The sequence below is a fragment of the Pempheris klunzingeri genome, chromosome 5 (assembly GCF_042242105.1).
Source record: "Pempheris klunzingeri isolate RE-2024b chromosome 5, fPemKlu1.hap1, whole genome shotgun sequence".
In the NCBI taxonomy this organism is placed as follows: Eukaryota; Metazoa; Chordata; class Actinopteri; order Acropomatiformes; family Pempheridae; genus Pempheris; species Pempheris klunzingeri.
Window position 1 is genome coordinate 12846946 of NC_092016.1, and position 22281 is coordinate 12869226.

The window sequence follows — 22281 nt, forward strand, 5'->3', positions numbered from 1 at the left end:
AATTTTCTTTAGAAGTCATTGTAAACTCTAGTTATTATTTTCTTATCTATATGTGATATGTATTCAATCACTGCAATTGTGTTCATTTGTTAAGATGGTCTAAAGTCAGTATTAATCAAACAAGTCCAGCGATTCCTGAGGCCACCCCACCTGTCACACGATGTGTTTGCTGAGCTGTTTAATGGCTATTCAGACAATATTGTGCAAGCCCTGTCCTGCTTGTCCTAATGCATTTAACCCTCCCGTCAGCATGTGTCTGTTCACAAGTGTGATCAACCCTGGGGGCAACTGAGAAATGAACACACACAAGTGATGTGTTACACAAGGCCTCATGGTGAGTTATTATTAGCCTCCACTTTCTACTGACGCACTGTCAAGATACCCAATAAACAGAAAGCCATGCTTGTGAATAATTGCTTACTGCAGTCACACCAAATGCCTTGGTTCACCCACCTCGGTTCTGTTTATAGAAGTTGATCAGATGTGAGGAAGTCCAACCTACAGTATGTTTGGTTGTTATGTACCGAACAGGTCACGCTTGGAGTCAGCTCCATACAGCGCCAGAGGTGATTGAGTGAGCAGGTGCACAGGCTAAGTGATGAGTCCGCTACGTGCAGGTACAGCATGATTTGTTCTTGGTCTTATCGTGAGTTGGGAATGTCTATACAGATAACAATATATTAGGCGGTTGCATCACGTTTATTTTGTGCTATTGTTAAATAGATGTTGTAACTGACCAGACGGAGGCAGAATAAATGACCTGAATGGTCAGTGTAACACTGGAAATGTCAATAAAGTGGGATATTTTTAGTCAACCATAAAATGGCTTTTTTCAGATCTGCAAATCATCCCAACACACAACAACTGTGTCATTCGATAATTAGGCAAAGCAAACAGTGCTTATAAAAATTATATTGTATTAACAAATTAAGTTCAGACTCACATGAATTTTTACAATGTCCTACCTCAATAAAATACTGCAGACTCCAGTAGAGTCAGGCGCTGCCAGCACATGAATGAGTGTGTTTGTGTGTGTGTCTGTTTCAGTCAGATCTGGTTTCATCCCACATGATGTGTCTTCATACAAACTAATGACGCAGCTAAAATATATCATGTAGTCTGCTCATTACTTCCACCAATCTGATGCAAAGCAGAACGCTGAAGGCAGTGTTTACCGATTTGATGAGCGGGGCTGTAAACGGTGATGTCATGGCCATGAAACAACGATCACACACAGAATCACCACTGACATCATGGAAAATGTTGACCTTTTAATCAGGTCATTTGATTCAAGTTTTTTAATATTGTATCCAAAGATTAAATTTGGGTTTTGAAAGGATTTATCTCTCTTGTTTCAAGTATATATGTTGTGTATGTGCACAGTATGCTCAACTATTAGGAGACAAAGACAGTGTGCTTTAATGTCATCAGCATACTTGCAGCCAATAACCTCAACCGCTTCCCTTATCAACTTACATAAGAAGTTCCTCATTCTTCTGTCATTGGTAGACGCCAGAATGGTTTGTCCTGACAACATCGTGTTTGTGACATCAGAAGGCCATTTTTACTGGACATTCAATGGATTGCCTTGGGAGGTGGATAACACATATACACACACAAGATACTAAGAGGTCCACTAGCCTTCGTCACTCCAATTCCAAACATTGGCTACATTGGCCAAACATGTTTACAGTGACACGCTAACGCATATGTTATATGTTTTGGCACAATATAAGAGCCTGGTAAAACAAGAACTGAGATAAGGGAACTGCTTTGAACAGATTTATTTAGGCAGGAAGCTGTAAAACAGACAAGTGAGATATGTTACAGGAGGTGGATGGTTTGCAGTTCTTGCTATCAAAACATTCTCTTTCCATTTCAAGAAACTAGATAACACTGAATAGGATTTGCGGTTGTACAAGAGGGAGCTTAATGGAAATAGGGCGTTCAAACTAGCTAATTATACCTGATCACTTCTAAATGTAGTCGTTGTCAATTCCAGCTCATTACTCTGAAATAGTAAATGTGCATTAGCCGGGCAAAGGCATCCTGGTGAATGAAGGTAACCAGGCAACTGTTTTCAGACACTTGAGATTAAGCCAGTGTACTTCCCCTGCTATGACTTTAGATTCATGATGCACAGCTCTTAGAGTGACAGATGTTTCCTCCAGATACTATAAAATCACTTCTAGTAATCAGTAGTAAGTACAAAACACTGCAAATTGCTATAAGCCCACTTAACTTGTATTTCCAAAAGTCTGTCTAACAGTATGTTTATTTTTGCAATGCTATGTTATGTAACGCAAGCATATTCTAATAACACTGAATACGTTTCTTATTGTTATGTGTTTCCCGTAAAAGTAAGTCAATGAGGAATCAATCTTACATTTAGACAATGAGCTAATAGACAATAGACATAGGACAATGGAGGTCACCATTGAAGAAACACTGCTTTCCAGGAAGTATCAGTTACAAGGAAATGCCCATTTTATGTGATCTGAAAATTAACAATTGCTATTAAGCCGTTTTTTTAATGCTTTCATTTGGTGCCCATTGATACACAGCATGTTTGTATGGGCGGCACAAACTTAGATCAAGGCCCTAATGCTGCTGTAAATGAGTAGAAACCCCTCTGAATCCTATCAGCAGTTGACCAGCAAGGGGAATCACAGGTAATTCTCATTTATTACAGGGTATTTCACAGCTGAGTCAACACTCAATACAAAAGTGTCCAGCAGTATCAGTCTCTTCACAGGATCTGGAAACACATCCTGTACAGAGAGGTATTGTTGAAAAATGTAGGTTGTCTGTGTGAGATTTTTTATAGGTGTCAGAAATGAAACGCTTCTTCTTATGTATTACAGTGGCACATAAGCCTGTGTATGAGGCCACATTTTGACGGTTTTGAAACACAAAACCATCAGAACAGTTGAGAAGGGATTGTAGGTCTTTGTGGCTATGCTGAATGTGTTCTTCAAACTGAAAGTGGATCATGAATCATATTTGTCCGAAGGCTTTTCTCAGTGGTACAATCCAAACTGTAAAATCTAGTAAAATATCTACATTATAAAGCATTGAGCTTTAAAACCAATCTCCCAGATGATTGTTATTATAGCTTTGGCTGTAATAGTTATTTATATGTATTAATGAATTTGTCCCACCTCTTTACATTACTGTATCATGTTTTGTCATATACTGTATAAACCAGCAGTTGTCAGGCCCCTATCAGAGCTTTTCTGAGCCCTGAGAAACCTATTAATCTTTAACTAGGAACTATAGTGGCAGCTGGCGCTTTTAAGCCTGGTCTTTATTGCTGAAAGCAGCAGGATATACTTGCCTGGAGTCGACATTAAGAGCTGCGGCTCTGTTCAGTTCAGTAAACATGTATGTATATTGCATATCGAGATGCTGTTTTTTGTCGTCAACATAAATAGATGTTTTTGCTCTGTGGTTGTGCGAAAAGAGACCTGTTTGAGGTCTTGTGTAGTTTATTCTGCGATTACAGTCAAATTCTTCATTTTCTGTTTAGCCTTTTAGCTACCAGAATTATTTTGATTAATTTCTATTTAGAGCTGAGAGTAATACATTGTCATGCATTGTTTATCTGATTAGTAAAAATAGTAAAAGTACCATTTTGAAAGTCTAAGTGCATGACTATCAAAAAAGAAATGATCTTTATTATGAAAAATAAAACATGCTTGGATAATGTGGGTTTCCTCAGCAGCTTTAGTTGTTATACAGTCCTCATGAACTGTAATAGTAAGTATTCTGTATCAAAGTGGGGAAAAAAGCAGATAGAGCCGCTTTTGTGCGCTGATTAAAATTATGCATACTCAACGGTGAAAACTCCCCTCTAAGGTTTCTGGTTTCTGGTGATATTTTTAATCACTGGAAAGGTCAGGAAGAAAACAACAGGCTTAGGAGAAATACGAGACGACGGTTGTCTCACACCAGCTGATGCTGCAGCCACATTAACACACCAAGGAATGAAAAGCCCATAAATCATTTTATCAACATTTTTGTGTTTGTTTTTAAGCAATTATAAAGTGACACTTAACTTTTTGTTGGTGGTGCATTCGTTGTTATGAAATGAACTTTTTTCCATTGAATTCTGAAAATGCATGTTGAGAGATTTGGGTGAACTGTTCAGTCTGCACATGTACAATTTATGAATGAAAGTTGAAAGCAGAGTCTTATTTTGAAATATATTAAAGACAAACAACCTCAGTGTTTTCCATAATTTAATCATTTATAAAATGCCCTTTTACAATACAAAAATGAAAATAAATAATTCAATTGATAAATAAACAGTTAAGGAAGTACTTTATGATATCACAATGCTAGAAAGGGGCAAATCGCAGTCACCCAGGAGATAGTCTCTTTTCAAGGTGGACATTTTGTTCACCACTTTAAAGCGAAGGGACCGCTGGCTGAGGTCGTCCTCTGAGATACTATCAAAGAAAAAATCCTCATTGAAGATTGGGTTACGGCTCTTTCTGATGACTGTGCTGCGTTGCTTTTGGACTTTTCCAGGAATCAGAGAGAGACTAATGCTGCAGTTGATAATCTTGGGGTCTACAGAGAGAGGATAGAGGCCTTCAGCGCTGATCAGTCGCACCCGTAGTCTTTGGTTATCCGGGCAGTACTCCGCTGAGAGCCTCAGGCTGCCATCTTTCCCTATGGGTACCATTCTTTCCTTCATTACCCTCTCTCTGTGCAGAGTTAAGTCCATAGGGAAGATGGTGGGCGGCGCCAGGCTGTAGGTGCTGGGCAGGCCTTCAACTAAGCCCTCTGAAGCCCTCCTCATGACATTTGGGCTATTGTCTGTGGAGCTGCCTTCATCTGTGGACAGGGAATTGTTCCTGGACACCATTGCCTTCCTCATGTTTCTTGACAACAGCAGTTCATGGCTCAGTGCTTTGAAGAGGGAAGACTTGGCAGGGCACCTGGTCAGCAGCGGCGAGCTGAAAGGAGAGGATTCAGTAGAGGAAGTCGTATCGCTGTCCAGAGCGGCCTGCCAGTTCAGAGTGTATCCTCTTGGGGAAAGCCTGGAGGTGAGAGTGTTAAGGCTGAATGAGGAAGGAGAGGAGGAGGGGGAGGGGGAGGGGGAGACTTTGGAGCACAAGCTCGATCGACTCCTGGGAAGCAGCAGGGGAGATGAGCCAGGATCAGAGTGGAAGAGCGACTCCTTCCTCCTGGTGTGGGGACTCTCCAGTAAGGTGCAAAAGCCATAGCAGGTCTGAGCTTTGGCCAGGTGTGGAAGAGACAAGGCAGCCTGGCTCTGAGGGTCTGCATTGGTGGTCTCCTCATCACTGCAGCCATCATAAGGACCCTCATCCACACTCTCCACCTGGATAATATGTGTGTTGATGGGCTCGTGGTATGTCACCTCTATTTCAGGGCTAGCCCTTTCACAGGGAGACGCCTTGGCAGTACGAGCAGCCCGGCTCTGCTCCGTATTCTTCATCTCCTGCAGCGATGGGATTGTTGGGGGGATGAAAAACTCTGGGATGTTGTCTGGCGTGATAACATTAGGACAAAGGGAAATCCTTTTGGGTTTGTCACCTTTTTCTCCAAACATGATGTCTCCAATTTTAAAGCTGAGTTCTGCTGATGGGATGGGCAGGTTAGATCTTTCCACTGACACACGGATCTTCTCCACCACCCACATGGGTCCACTGGAAGAAATTAGGAAACTCTGTAAAATCAAATGGACATGATTATAAGTTGCTGTGCTGTTTTCTGAAATCAAACACACACACAAAAGTTGTAATATCTAAAATAATGAACTTTGCAGGTAGGTTTTCTTACCTTATATTCTGAAAATATGGATAATCCACAAGTTAGTCCTGAATAGGATAGACTGATAGCTCCAGCTAAAAGTTCAGGCTGTAGTTGTGAGGAAAATGTCAGAGGCTCTCTTGACAGCAGATGGAGGCTCTCTCTTGTCAAGACCCGCACATCTGTGGCTGTTTGAGAGACGCAGACAGTTTAAATGAAGCAGGAAACCAATGAATCTAATGCACGCCCCCTGTGCTGCTCGAACAGGATCCTCCCTCTCTCTTTGGCCATTGGTTCCCATGGAAATATCCAAGCCACAACAGGGCTCACTGTCCCTGTAGTCGCCTCTGAACTGTTCAGCAAGATAAGCTTACTACTTTGAGTGAACAATGCTTTTTGAACAAATGGCAGGCTTTCATTCACATATTTGCTTTTCCATTTATTTAAATTAGATGGCGTGTATAACCTTGTTCTGTGAACATAAACAAGGTGATCTGATAAGATAACTCTGAACAATTTTTAGTGTACCTTTAAGGGGCAGATGTTGAGGTATAAAGGTGGCCTTGCTATATGACTGAGTATAAGAGAGCTGCAGGTCAGACAGGTCGCTGCCCCAAAAAAATGTGCCATAACAGTTTTTAACAATTGTGAATAAGTTGCTATTGAATTCCTTGTGGGTATTTCAATAAATATGGCAAATTCTATTGGTTGAACCATCTGGTATAAGTATATTCTTATATCTGCTTATTCCAGTATTTCATTGATGCTATATCACACTCTTTTTAAAAAAGAAATATTAAAATCCTGGACACATTTCATAGCTGCATCATCGGTTCACTTGGAGACTTCTAGACAGACTTTGGATCACAACTGTACGTAGACATGTCGCAATTAAGTCTGAGAAATAAAACTGATGGTAGGGAAGATCATAATGTCTCTTAAGCAGAGATGAGGTCAACATCGGTTTTAGAAAGGACGATGAGAACATTGATTGATTTATATACAATCACACTGAACGTTGCCCCTTAGATCTTCAACCTTTATTGAAACATTGTCATGTCAGTGCTACCCTCTTGTGGTGAGACATGAAGCAGTTATGTTACATATGATCACCAAAATGCATGACAAAGAACTGCATTTTTGGTGGTTCTGCAGCTACAAGTTATTGCACATCACTGTATATCATCCCCCAAATAATTTGCACATGCCTTAAACTGTGCTGCTGGAAAAAAAAAAGCCATACAAACATGTCAGTTCTTCTTGTTCTTGTGTGGGGACTGTCCCTTTAGTGGTGGGATCCTGTCAAAAAGCTCTAGTCTGCCCTGGCCAAGGTTCAAGTGGAGTAACTTGGTTACCAAGTGTTACCAGGCACTAAAGGACACAATGACATGGACACACAATGATGTCAGTGCCAACATTATACCAGGTAAGTGTCCTAAACAGGGCAACTTCCCAGAAATGTTTTTCCAAAATGTTCAGCCTCATCAGTAATTCAAGTGTATCTCTCAGACATTTTGTACCTCTTAAACCAAGTGGAATGATTTAATGAATTTGAGTTCAATCAAGAAAATGCTTATAAGAATGAAACAATATTATTGAAATTATTCCCCAGACTGAAGTTGATCAGCACACGCGCACAGTGTGTGTACCTGCAAGTTTCAAAATAAATATAAATACAGTTTTTAACCATCTAATTAAACATCTGTGCTAATGGCACAGTTTGTTTTCTGGTTGTCATCAACAATAGAGTTAAGGAAAGAGCTCTCTTTTTTTTTTAAGATTCAGAAGGAAGGATATTACAAACACAATACCCGTGCAGGTCAGGGAGACAGATGATAGATCATCTTATGATATTTGAATATATGTAATATTAATAATGTATTTCTACATGTTGTCAGTACAAGCCGCTGCCTTCTCATTATTGTCTGAGCGTTATCTTTGCACGAATGGCTGAGCACTTCCATTAGGTGGCAGTATATGCTCAGATTAGACTGAAACGATAAACTGGGAGGAAAATGCTAGTCAGGTTTATACATTAAATATTTCCCACAACAAAAAGAAACTGTATATCTAAACAAACTGAATTATAGAGCATTATGATATCATCATTCGGCATCATTCGGCTAAAGGACCCCCGTTCATAACAGCGATGAAACAACTGTAACAGGCTACATATTCTAGATCCCATGAGTTTGACATGAGCTGCATGGTTTGTGTGTTCGCTGCTGACTCGATCCCGTGCGATATTATAACATCATCCGCTGCGTGCCATCGATTTTTCTGTCACAGCGGGATGAAGCTGTGGGATCAGACTGTCCTCTGATGGCTGGTGTGCTGACAGGCTTTTGGCAGGTGCACTTCACTGCACAAATTCAAAGCATTTTCAAAATAAGAGAGGACTCAGTCATTCAATTCTCCCGTGCGTTCCTCTTCACACGCTGCTCGATTGTCAGATGTGTGTTTTGTTTTTGTTTTTTTTTAGCACACAGAGTCGCTCATTTGGATCAATATCCTGCTTTTGAGCCTAGAAATCGCTCTTGATGTGGCTACATCCACGATTATCAGAAACCATGGGTGAGTGTGACGCCGCTTCCTTTTTTCGGCGCATAGATATGCGGTCGTTTTTCTTTTTTTTTTTTTTTTTTTTTCCTCCTCTCTCCACTGTACGATAAACGAGGAGGGGCTTGATGCCGTGGAGGAGGCAGGCAGGCAGGCAGGCTGAGCTGACCCGCTTGCGGTGTGTGTGTGTGTGTGAGAGAGTGTGTGTGTGTGTGTGTCGCCTAGCCTACATCCAAGCCAGGTCGCATGCATTAACGAGTGACAGACATCAGGTAGGATTTCGCTTTCATTTTTTTTTTTTTTTTTTAAATAAGCTGAGTGTTTCAAACGCCGGCGCTGTTCCTCCCAAATCGGGCTCACTACGGGCAGGCGGACCGCTCGATGTTGGCTCAGCAGAAGCGCTGAAAACATTTCATATTAACAGCGTGCAGACGACCTTTTCACATGATTAGTGGGATGTGCTCCACTTCACCGTCTCCTTGCTCCTCTTTGGATTTAACATCTGTCGATTCGCTTCATCCGGTGCGTTATTGTAAGCCTTTCAAATCGATTCCTTCGACTAAAATGTGACTCACTGCTTTTGACATTGACAGATAAGAGGTAATAAGATGAATATTTCATTGACCTACTTGTTTGGCGTTGTTGCTGCATGTTAAATGTTGGGGGATTTGCCTGATTTCTCGCACAGAAGTGGGCAAAATAGGCAACTAATGCTGCCCAGCTCCAGCATCCTTGCCGCTCTGCGAAGAAATGTGCTGTACAGTAACTTGGACTTGACCTGAATGTTATCTGGATCGGCTCAACATCAAAGCTACGCTGACGACGTGAGACTGTAGGGCTCATGCAGGGATGAAACCACTGCTGGTTTACAGTAGGCTGATGGAAATGTATACAGGATAGGCAGGGCAGAGTCTGTAATGGTCAGTTTGGTCAAGTTTGGTGAGAGTGCTGAAGCTTGCAGCGCAGTCATTTCTTGCAATATTAAAAATCTGCTATTTCACAGATCCCTGTAGGGAAAAAAAAAAAAAAAAAAATCCCTCTTTTTACCTGACACCTGCCTGCTTGCTTGCATGCTCACCTGGCTGTATAGGTCCATTACTTCCTCCCCAGCAGGGAGGATGTGCTTTCCCCCGATTGAAGGACATATGTCCTTCACTGCTACGCCACCCAGCCCTCTCATACGTATGTGTGTATGTGCTGCACTTGTGAAGAGCTATTTTATGAGCTGTGATATGGTTGTTTCACACAGGTACAAGACATTAAATGTTATTCCAACACAGGGACTGTGAAGTGAACAGGCCACACTGTAAACCCTTTTACATCTTTCCATGGTTGGTTTTACATTCAAGTTTGTGGAACATATGTATGAGATGAGTGTTGGGCTGACTGGCTATGCCAAGACACGTCAGCGTCTTTCTCATTCACAGAGGAAGCTTTTGGTTATGACCAACGATTTGAAAAAAAAAAATGCATCCCACCCTTCTTCAGTCTACAGCAGCTGAGCGTTTTTCTTTGTGAGACATCTTGGATGTTAAGGGTCAGTTCAAGGATACTCGTTGCTGTGAGAGGTGGGGGGTGGGGTTCAAACCGATATTGCAGAATGACATGTTTTACCTGAGTGGAAAAGTCAAGCTGTATCAGCATGCTGCAGGCTACTGTGATTCTGGTTGACTTTTTACAGTGAGGCACCACTGACAGCGCTAGAGGTTTGATTCCACCTGGGAGCACCCGTACTGAAAACGTACCCAGGTTGTACTGTAAGGCACCAGTTAGTGTAGGATAAAAGCATCCGCCAACCACGTTGCATGTTGCTTGATGAATTTGCATAATTTCTACATAGGTTTTCCTGGTCTTACCTTGATGTGTACAAGGTACCAATTAAATGCTAGATGGCTGCATTCTGGTTTGGCATGTTCTGTCTCTCTGACAAGTTGACATACAGTGTCTCAAAACGAAGAGGTTTTTGACAGTCAAGCATCACCAATTTTGCTTTGGCGCTGAAGCCTGCTTTATGTGCGATGGCGAAGTGTCAGCAAATTGCTTTAGCTTAAGAGAAATACTAAAGCCATGAAACGTTTCTATCGCCAGAAATATAATGACAATTGACCTTAATGTTCTAATTTATGTCTTCATTACCCTAGCAATTATCTATATAATGGTGAATGACTATACCTGTGATGTATGTCAATATATCTTCAAAGAAGGTAAATCATGGGATTACATGTGCATCCCTTCTAGGGTTTGGAGAGAAGATTTGTTGAATGGCCGATTGGAAAATGTGCCAATAGAGAATAATCTCCAGATTACATAGTAGTGGAAAGGCTTTATGAATCCTAAATACCCTTTCCTTATAATAGAATTGAGCAGGATTGTCTGTGGGATTAATGCATTTATGTTTAGACTAGCCATAACAGATTTGTTGCATTGTGTGTGCACATACTGTATGTGTTTGTTTTTGTGTCTACGGTTGGACACAATGTTTGCAGTAGTGAGAGCAAACAACATTATGCATTCAGATATCTTATTTTGTGGAAAATATTGAAGCTATGTAAATTTCAGCAGTGGTGCACTGCACCTGTTGGTTCACAATATGAGCCCTTTGCTCATATATGCTCACTTAATACAGAAGTGGAGACATTCCCAGTCTCAGCATCTAGGATGAGTACCGTGCACTTTCACACAACACAGCACCCGTATATAATTAGATCACAGCAACACCAATGTCACAAGCTCATATGCAGCACGTATCAGCCAGAGGCAACTGATAAAGGCTCACTGTTCCATCAAACAAAACACTAGATGCTATTCACAAGACCCAAGGTTATAGAGAGCAATGTTTGGCAGTCTGCAAGCCTGTGCCAACAAAAAAGTTGCACAAATTCATACATATCGTCAACATTCAGCTTTTCCTCCTGTCTAAGCCTCTGAAATATTAAATACTGCCATTTGGATTCGCTGTGATAATTAAAACCAAGCACTATTTGTATGGTGCCTTTTCCCCCACTCATTGCCAGTTATACAAGAGGCCATTACCACAACGATTCTGTACTATGGGAACCTATTAAGGATATCTCTGCTAAAAGAACCTCAGTTCACTCTTTCAACTCTGCGCCTAATTTACCAAGAATCACAAGTCTCAAGCATGGCTTTGAAATGTACTGTGTGCTTTCATGAAGTGCTTTTATTCAGTGTTCACTGTGCAACCCAGAGAGAAATATACAATCCTCAAACTGTTCCATAAATAACAATGAGAAGTTCATACATCCCCAAGTAAGTAAGTGACCCAAAAAGTGTAGAGAACAAGAAATTCTTAAAGGCCTCAACTGGATTTCCGTGCTGTTCATTAGAAAGTGATTTTCCTCTCAGCTGTTGCAGTTGCTCCGTCATCAAGAATACATTCCTGGTCGGAATTCCCCAGGAAATGTTCAGTTGGAGGCCGGGAAGTAAGGGTTTTGAGAGTCATTGGAGAGTGTGATTGTTGAACCATATTTAATGCATGAGTGTGTAGGAGGTGGAAACTAAAACACACCCCATGCTGTCGCTGTGACCCAGCCTTTGTGTTTGGTGTTTACCAGTGAAACGGATCTCTCCTATGTATTTTCTCGCTGCTGTCTCTGTGATCACAGCCTTTTTAGGGCTTGGCTCACCTCCAGATCTGTTTCTATGGAACAAGGGATAGATGTATAAGCTGGCTGCCATTCTCACTCCACTCCACTAGCACATCAATCCGAATTCATAATATCCTGTATTTTTCCCAACAGATGAATGTGGCAGGCAGTCAATATGTGAGAGCTATAATGCAGATGGGCCATTTTTTTCATTAGCAAACACTTGACCACATTCCCAGTGTGCTTTCAGATTTGAAGTAAGGTTGATCTCACTTGTAATTAAAGATTGTTGTGGCATCAGATGGAAATTTATTGCACGCTTGCTTGATAATTGTTGGCCATTACATCAGTGCTTTTAGTTCCAGTACATCCACAGGTCACTCAGTTGTTGATCCAGTAGTGTTCCAGTTTTGCAGTTTAATGTTGCTGACTTGAAGAATTTATTAAGTTATTTTTGCCTATTTGTGATCAGATCAACTAAGCAGGCATAATGTATACAGGACGTCATATCATTTATTATAATTAAACATAAAACTATAAGTAAAGCTGTACTATAATGAACACGGTCCTCTCAAAGCTGCCCGTGGTGGCTGATAGTATTTTATCAGGTATTTACTGTACATGTGGTCTGAACGGACGCTGCTGTGCTAGTGATGCGTAAGCAGACCGAAGAAGTAGGTCAGTGGATGCCGGCATGGTGTGCTTCAGGACAGAGGCATGGGCACAGCCTGTGGCGCTTCTCATCAGCAGGTCAAATGAGATGCCAGTCTGAAGTAGCAGATGACAGGTCTGCCTTCACTGCCGAGCACACCCTACATGGTCCCAGCGAGGACGCTGCTTTTATAAACGAATGTAGGCGCATTTTATCAATTGTGGTTAATTCAATTACTAGTCTTCCACCTGTTCTTTTTTTTTTGTCTGTGCTTTTTGGTAGGGCTATTTTGTTGGAGATTCATTTGAGCTTAAACAAACAGTAAAAAAGGTCAATATTTGCTCTTGTGCAAATAATGTTAATTACTTATTTAGCATTTATGTGTACAGGTGATGTGTCAGTGAATAGGTGTACAATAAGTGCTTCTTAATTTTAGTCTGTGCACGTAAAGGTGAAATGTCTTTCTAGAGACCGATTGTCATCTTTCCAATATGTTTTTTGGTACCCTCTATAGGCTTGAGGTGTGCTGATGGGGGATGAAGGCCAGTTGTTGCTGATTGGAGGCTGACAGCTGTTACTGTCTGGTCTTTGTTGCTGCTGCCCTCTTTATTATTTTCTCTATACGAGCTATTACTTTAAGATACAGTATTTTTTATTTGTTTTTGTAAACCTGGAATCTGGAATAAAGCCATTTTGAGTTCATTTTTTGCTGCTCAAAGCCCGTCAGTATTAATCTACAGATGTACTCTCAATCAACCACTTCAAAAAAGGGACTAAAGGTCGCTACGGTCTCTATTTTGGTGTTAGAGAGGAACACGGGAGTGATTCAGAACGTGACCCACTCTGCCTGAGGCAAACTGATTATCAGTGGTAAAGATCATGTGATAACTGTGCTGAAGATCATGTGATGCATAGCCCCCTCTGAGAAAGGGAGAAGAGTGGCTGAGTTAATGCTTTTTTTTTGTCTCTAATATGTCTGTTTCTCTGTAAAGCGAGTTTGTGTGAATACAATTAAGAATTAATTTGGCACTGCATTACATTTGAGTGCATGAGCAGCTGATGCACATTATTTTGTTAAAGTCAATATTTTCCCTTTGGTTCTTGCCGTGCAAAATGCCGCTTTGTGTTTTAATGATCACAGAATCCATAAAACACACTTTATCACCTGGTAGTCATTCATCCTTTTTATAAGGGCTGCTTGTGCCCATTGAAAAGTCACTTTGTTGGGACATGTCCAGCTTCTTTTTATTCTGGTGCTCAGAGCATCTAACTGTCTTTGTGAGAAGCCTATTTGAAGTTAAACTCAAGAGACGATTGAGAACTAAGTGTTCTTGTGCATTCACAGTGTCCTCTGAATAGCTGCATTATGAACTATTCCTCAACCTACTGTACACATATATGTTGAGAGCTTAAGTTTAAGGCCTTAAGCTTTAGTTGCGCTCTGCTCTCAGGAGTGTTTTTTTTTTTTTTTTTCTTGGCCAGTATCACATAGAAAGCACATTAGAGGTGCTCTCTCAAAGACGCTGATGCTTTTGCTCTCTTCATCAACATGCTGGGAGTGTTTTCCACTGGCAAGGGGGGTCTCCCAGGAACGCCATAGGAGCCAGAGGTCAATGACAGTAGGGCAGAGATTGTAGTGATCGAGCCACTTGCCATCGATCTGGAGCAATGATACATCACAGACAAATGCACCTGAGTGATACGGGGGCCAGCACCACAGCATAGTTAATACATTAATCACTTGATGAAACAATGAACTGTTTTTTTTTACACCTAGGACACAATTGCTTAACTTACTGACATAAATCAAAGAAAAGAGTTGGAAGTAATCCCAATCTGTAAATTGTCCATGATGGGAGATATCCAGAGGTTGAGAGGTTTACACAACTTTCAGACAGAGGGAGCAAAGGCTCGCTGCACTGGGACAGAGGTGGGATGGAATAACAGGCAGGTAAAGTCAACAAAATGATATTGCTGTTGAATGGCATCCTTGATCTTGTTTAGGGAAGAATTGACAAGGCAGTAGTTTCACATCAAGGTTAATTGGGGGCCTTCAGGTCCTTTGTGTGTACAGCAGCTGTCAGGCTGTTTTTGTGACTGCCCAGGGGGAAGAACTCTCCTGTCTAAAGAGCAGCACTGAAATTACTGCTATCCTCTGCTCGGATCCTCTCTGCAGGCTGCGAGAGCTGCTGACCGAGCGAGAAGAAGAGCAAGAGGGGATCTATCTTTCTCTCTCTCTTTCTCTCTCTCTCTCTCTCTCTGTGCCTGTCTGTCCCTTTGTTCAGGGCTATGTAGTGTCAGCACCTTGAGTCTCAAAGAACTGTGGACTGCTCTGACACAGTCTTGTGGAAATGATTTCATATTGGCCTGATGAAAGTGCATTTAGCAGCTGGAAGCTGTTCTATATAAGTGATTGTGTTACTTTAGCCTTGTAAATTCAGCTCATCAGCAGTGCAGTGACCTTGTGTTAAGGGCAGAGGGACTCTCTGGTTACCCTCAGTGGAAGGCAATATCTAGGGTTACATTTGTTGGAATGATACAGTTGAGTTAGAAGCCCATGGCATGATTGGTATTGGTACCCTTCACTTTTTTCTTAAGGCGACCATTTTGAATTTAGACCATATTTTGAAAGGGATACCTGCACCTGTAAGGGCCAGTACAACCGAGATATGTCTTACAGTGTTGCACAAAGGTGCAGGCCTCTCTGCAACTAAAGAAATCTCCAGTTAACCAGTAGTCATGGCCATTCTTTGCCAAAATAATCAGTCTCCAGCACTATTGTTCTTTCACAGGTTCATGATTATTAGTTCATTCTCCCCCAATATTTTTAACAATGAAGTATGTGGATGTCAAAAGATTGTTTTCAATGACAAAGCATTAAAAACAGACTGTGCCCTACCTTGTTTTGGTATCATTACCAAGCTCAGATATGCCATCAGCAATAGTATAAAAATCAAACAATACTCAGCCCTTGTGACCAATTACTTGACTTATTTTGGGGTGTAGCTCCACAAAGATGCATTATAGATGTCAGGGAACACTTGGGATCAGACAAGCATTTTGCAGAGCTTCCATAGTTGTACTATAAAGTACAGTATCTGAGATCTGTTAATTTTATAACTGTTCCAGTCATCTGCCCTTGTAAATGTGTTGACTCAACCTTAGTTGTTATGCTGATCGTCTGGGTCGAGTGCGACATAAATTCTAAATGGTTGCTGTGGGAATAAGGTCACCTGGCCTGATGGCACAAAATCATTAGCAAAGGAGGAAATTTTAATTCAAGTCAGGCATTAATTATACAACATCCTGTGGTTTCATACTGTAACCTTGTTTGTTGGTACGCCGTTGTTCTTAGAATTGAATGAGAGCTGAATATAAATGTTGATTTTCGTCAGAACATGCATTGTCTGGAAAATCAGAACGGGTCAGTTATCACTTTGTGTTCAATTTCCTGTCACTGTGTCAGCAACCACTGAAGTGAGGGGGGAATCAACATCCTCCTAAAGCAGATTCTAATATAATCTCTATTCTCTCAGTATCATTATATCCATACAACATGGCCTGTTAGTGACATTGCATGGCATCAAATGCTGGAACACTTCCTGGATCTTGTTTGTGTGTGTATAATTGCACTAAAAGGTACCAGTATAGCAAATATAGAACAAAAATAAGGAAAAGCAAGCATTCATTAATCTCCTGTAAAGTATAATATCGGGGTCGTCCTATTATCTGACCTCTAGAGAGGAGGAAACAAAGAGACCCCAGGCTATGGTGGTACATGTGTACATTACCTATTTGATTATTTCCTGTCCATTATGCTCTCTGATTTCTTCCCTGTGGCTACTCTGCCACGACACAGCCTGCTTGTGAACATGTGCAGCATAGTAAAGTAGACATCCAGTAGACTAATGATGTTATTTATAGAAGCAGCGGCGAATTTAATCCACAGCTCTGAATCATATTGTCAATCAGTGAGCCATCAAAACAAGTGGTCATTGTTTCGTTGATGACCTGCCTGTTCAACACAGCACAACATGAATGGGCAGTGCTTTATGTAAGATGAGACATTATCTTGAAAATGCCCTAAATAGGGCAGCCATTATATGCCCACTCTATCCATGTGGTTGTGTGCATGCACTTGTCACAGCTTCCCCAGCACTCAAGCTGTAAGAAGTGCTCCTTTTTCATTTTATGAAAGCATAATATCTGGAGTGCTAATAACTGCATGCAATATTAATTGGATGAAGCAGTGGCTCCTTGGACAAAGTAATGGCTAAGTAGCTTTGATTCCAAACCCTTAATGAGCTTTGCTGTATAGACAACGGGAGTTCCATTGGAAAAAAAAGCAGCCCTGTGTGCTACCAATATAGTTGATGTTAAATATTCTGGTCCAAGTGGAAAAGGGATACTTTGTGCATATTAAAGGTTAATTAAGAAGTTTAGGCTGTTTAAAATTGGCACCAAGTGTAATGTGGGTATCTCAAGGTACCACTTTTTTTATCATAAAATTGAACAAGTTGAACGTTTCCAGTTTAACTGCAGTGGCTGAAGTGCTGACAGCACCTCAGTCGATTTGTTAACGTCCCTATGAAATACTGAGGTCTGTGTCATATTTCTGTCAATGCAGCTGGCATAGGTGAAGAGGAAGCCATTCATTTGGATTACGGAGGACACCATGCAGTCACACTGAACCTAATTCCATGGCATTTGAGGATGACTTGCAGGCCTGACACACATGCATCAGAGCATTTTATCTTTCCTTCTGTCATATGTGCAAACAGTATTCATAGAAACTCTCAGTCCGCATTCTGCTCATTCTGTGAATACAGTATAATATATATTATATTAAAACATGACAAATGGTTTTTATGTTTTAGCAGCTAAGTCCTTCATGTTGTCTGCCTTTTTATGACAAAACTGCATCGCTGAACTAGAATGACCATGTCTACTTATTGCACACTCATCATTGTCATTACTAGAAGACTGTTGAACAATACGCAGTATTCACTGTCATCAAGAAAATATCAAAACATTTTGTCATACTGACTGATGTGAACAAATTGCTAGGAATGCATGCAGTGTGCTGTTCCAGATATTTCTGAAAGAATATATAATGCAAAAAAAAGAAAAGGAAAAAAAAAAGCAGGCAAACAGCAATCACCAATATTCGGCACAGCGTCACTTTTTGAGATTTACTATGAGAGGAGTGTTGAAGTTGCAGACTTTTCTCCCCCCAAATGATGTGTATAAGTTTAAAATTATATGGTGTTAATTTCTTGCCACCATTACCATCTGCTCAGTCCTCTATATAGCAGCTGTTCGCTTCTCTCCGTCGAGTCTTCAGTTTCCTCAGACAGGAGATTGATGGACCTGCAGCCAATGGAGGGTAGCTGCCCACCCACAGTGGCCATGCTGCCTCTGCGAGGCTATACCCATGAGATGACACCCTCTATCTCCAGTCTGGCTCGGATGGAGTCGTATAACATAGCCAGGTGTGTGTGCCAGCTTGAGGTCAAGGGTCATTCTGGTACTAATGACTACGACTGGCGGACCTCCCTTTAAAGACGGTATGCAGCGGCTGATGTGCAGCTTAGCTCGTCTCGTAACTCTTCATTTCCTCTGATTTGTTTCTGCTGTGTCTCATTCATTATCCATGCTTTCTGCCCTTTTCATAATCCAAAATCAAATGTAGTGCTGCCACATGTGGGATTATTGATGCTGTTATTTAATGACTGTCAGGATCTCTGGCATTTATTTGTGATCTACAGTCTACGTATGTGAAGAGCTCATACTGGGGAACATGCACTATATTTACAGTTTGATTTGATTTCTCTGTGCCTGGGAAAAGGCTGTCATAAATTACAGCAATCTCATGGAGCGAGGTACTGTGAAGCTTTATAAATTCCCCACTGGGAGGAGGGACAAAGAGACGGCGGAGGAGGCTGTGCTCTGAAAGGGCGATCTGTATGCAACTTCAGTGGGAGACAGCATCCTCGACACATGGCACAAGCTCAGAGGCATTGCTTAGAACGTGGCTGGCTTGTCATGTAAGGCGACTCACTCTGCCCTCTGTTAGCTTCAGCCTGCAAGCCCTCCTCTTTCAGCTACTCTTTGTGTCGATAAGGATTGCTAAGGGTATTTTAGGAGGAACTGCTTGGTTTTGCTAGTACAGATTCCTGGGTTTATTTATTCCCAGTATCCCTTTAGTGAGTGAAACTATCTTTAATTCAAACCAACAGCGCTAATGATGTGCTGCCAATATCTTCTGTGCATACACCAGGCCTGCACATCCTGGATGTCTCAATGAGATGGATCTGTCTGCCTCCCTTTGGTGTAGAACCGTGGGACTAATTGAATTACACATCCCCCTCCTTAGCTTTTCAGTCCCATGGGAGTGCACAACTAATCATTTGGAATCTCTGTTTTTCAGAAATGGGCAAGGGGCGGTTATATCAGTGCTTCTCCTATGAGCAGCTAACTGTATAGCCTCTGTTGTTTACTTTTCCACAACAACTCCATAGCTACCAGAGGAGTAGATGTCGTCAGTCTAGATGGCTCCTAACCTATTGACCTCTAAAGGCCATGGTGCTGCCACAGCTGGTGTCCAGATGTACCCCTCAAGAATGCATTGCTCGCGAACGAAAGTTCAATATAGGAAGTTGGCTAATGACTTCTATTCAAATTTGATGAAGTATATGTGACCTCATTGGACACATTCACTAGACTTGATGATGTTGGTGCAGTTGGGTAAAACTGTTTTGTTTGGATTCTGTCTTATGGGTTAGTCTGTATGTGTATGTATGTATGTATATGTATATGTGTGTGTGTGTATATATATATATATATATATATATATATATTTTATTTAACATTTTGATGATAATATGAACTGAATTATCGTTAGCAAGTTATTAGGATAATGGACTGTACCTGCCCAGCAGTGTTAAGGAGAGAGGTGTTCGCTAAAGCACAACAATGCTGAATGTCAAACCTGCCAGAAATCCTAAGCTCACAGCTTAACATTGTGAAGAGGGATGTAGTGAAGATTAACACTGAACCCAATTAAACCCAGTTTACTTAACTGCGCTGCCTGATGTAAAGCATCATTACCAACATCCACAGTGCAATTTATAGGCCGCATTATGAAATTGATGTATCGTGCTTAGAGAGGAAAAATAACACAAAATAAATGAAGACACTGAGTGCGGAGAAAACTAATTCGCTGATATTATAATTGATTTTTTTGTAATGTATGTCTGGTGATTATCACTGGAGGTCATACTTTACCAACCTTATCTATTTTACAGTAAATTGATTTTCTAATTGCTTCACTTTTGGTCAAGCTACTTGCAGGTAATGAAAGTCACTAATAAGCTAAGAAAATCAGACCCTTATAGTCTCTCATACAATGTAACTCTGGATCTAAATGCTAAATTGCTACAAGCAAAGAAAGTATGCTGTAACTTGTCCCCCTTTCTTTGCCCCCTGTCCAACATTGGTAAACCTGTAGTGAAACACAGGACATTGGGTGTCTCTGTTATTATGAATTCCTCCGTCTGTCTGTGGTACTTTCGTTGTCACCCTTTCATAAATCAGTTTTACTGTTACATCTGTAGTGCCCTTTTTTTTTTCTCTTTTTTTTTTTACTCATGCTCACCCAGTGCCCGCAGTCCATCTGCCTGTCTTTCCCATCAGTGGTAAAATGCCAAGACATGGCTAGACAGAATGTTAATGAATAATTTGTGCCTTATTCGTAACTGTCAAAAGAGCATTTTATGATGGCTGAAATATCATCATGTTTACTGCATTACATACCTTTCTTTGGATGCATCATTACAAGCTGTGGTTAACAGTCTGACAACTGTCACTAAAGGGTCAGTTACATGACACAGGGACCGGACAGTCTGTTTGCAATCCAGGGCTGAAACAATTTTTCGGTTTGTTGGCTGACAGGAAATTCTTTGGAGATAATTTTGATGATATATTGAAGATAGAATACCAAACATCATCTGGCTCCAGTTTTCCAAATGTGAGAATTTGCAGCGTGTTTCTGGTTTATAATCTTGTAAATTAAATATCTTTAGATTTTGGTCGTTGGTTGGACAAAGCAAGGCAAGCAAAATGAGAAATTGTGAGCATTGTGGGAATTATTCATTTCTTTCTGGCATTTTATAGACTAAACCATTTATTTATTAATCAAAAAATTGCAGACAAATTGATCCAAAAAAAAAAGGAAGCATTGGTTGCAGCCATGTCGCAACCAGACAGAAAAAAAATGTTAAAAGACCCTGTTTAATCTCTCTACAGCCCTTTAAGATGCCTCATACAGGCATCTGCTCCATAGGGTTGTACTAATTTTAGATTGTACTGTAAGTTTTTGTCTGCAGGAAATATTGCCACACACAATCTCACAAATGTGTTATCTGTTTCGCAGCTGTATAAGTTGAAATAACTTCTTCCCCTTATGGTGTTGTAATCTTAACATGTTGAGGACCAATTGCGCAGGATCTAATTTTTGAAGCACATCATTTGATCCGTCTCATTCCACATTTCTGTGGCCCACTTTAGACGGAATATTTGAAGCATCAACACCACAGTTCTCAGTCATTCACCCAGTCAAGTTCAGAGAAGATGCATCAAAATGCCTTAAGTGTATTTCTATGTGAAGGCGCTGAAAACAATTGGGGCATTTGAAAACTCTATACTCTCATGCTTCTAGCACATTACTTGGTTTAAGTATTGCAAATGCTTTTAGGATTTTGGAAACAGCCATCTTCTGTGAGTAATCACAGTGAGAGAGGTCATTATGTCTGTCTAGCAAACATGTGCAGCTCAGTTTGGGTATTGTTCTGTGTTTACTTGCGTAGTTTCAACCTTTAGCCCACTAAACTCTGCATATGTGTTTACTTTTAAAAGGACTCACAAACGGTCTAAGTCGTCCTTCTTACCCTATCCCCTGTATACCCTATATACCCTGAAATATCCTAATGATATTTATGGGGAAAAAAATGAAAACGAACACATTTAACATTGTTTGTTCAAATTCATTTTCATCATAATCCTAAACTACGCTGTGGAATTGATGTCGTTCCAGTCATTCGCTGTGCCTCCTCTACCTCACTGGGGTGACAAACTAGCAGCTGACTCTACAGATTTGTTGTCTTAATGTTACTGGAAGGCAATTGCATTTTACGAAGTCAGTTAACTGCCTAACATTTATTGTGATTTACAGCGGTGGAGAATCCGAAATGCTTACTTCTCATCCGCTCTGCTCCTCACCACATGCTAATGTCCTCCATTTTGTGTCGGCGGAGGAGAACAGCAATAGCCTAATTAACTGCATGCAATAGATCCAAGTGACAGTGCGCTTTACGAACTTCCCCCAGCAGGAATACCAGGCATGGCCTGTTGGACTTATGAATTTTGAATCTAAATATAAAATTTTTTACAATGTTTAACCAAGATTGTCAGCCCTATTAACTTATTTTACTCTTTTTGCCAGTTCTTAGTACATTTTCTGCAATTAATTGAATATAAGACTATATAAAAAATATGTTGGACAAAGGAGCCAATTAAATCCATGCAGTTCATGCTATTAATTGCTAACTTTATTGCTCCCCAGGGGATAAAAATAACTTAGGTTCATGAAATGATTGGTTGATAATGGCCAGATGTTCCTCA

The 22281-nt window shown here is 40.8% G+C and overlaps 2 protein-coding genes across 2 annotated transcripts in view; one reads left to right on the forward strand and one right to left on the reverse strand.

Annotated features, from left to right (window-relative positions):
- Positions 1 to 4266: 4266 nt before the first annotated feature.
- Positions 4267 to 5848, reverse strand: c2cd4a (C2 calcium dependent domain containing 4A). The gene is made up of 2 exons (XM_070831264.1): positions 5812 to 5848; positions 4267 to 5698 (listed from the first exon to the last, which is right to left on the reverse strand). Exon 2 carries the CDS (start codon positions 5669 to 5671, stop codon positions 4325 to 4327), a length of 1347 nt encoding a protein of 448 aa, XP_070687365.1. The 5' UTR covers positions 5672 to 5698; positions 5812 to 5848; the 3' UTR covers positions 4267 to 4324.
- A 2727-nt stretch (positions 5849 to 8575) lies between these two features.
- The window catches only part of tln2b (talin 2b), a 77931-nt gene continuing 64225 nt past the window's right edge, over positions 8576 to 22281 (forward strand). Inside the window, exon 1 of the mRNA XM_070830432.1 lies at positions 8576 to 8612. The gene's annotated coding sequence lies outside the window, so the exon portion shown is untranslated. The remainder of the gene's footprint in view (positions 8613 to 22281) is intronic.

Coding starts and splice junctions, on each gene's coding strand:
- c2cd4a (XM_070831264.1), bottom strand. CDS start 5,671: ATGTGGGTGGTGGAGAAGATCCGTGTGTCAGTGGAAAGATCTAACCTG.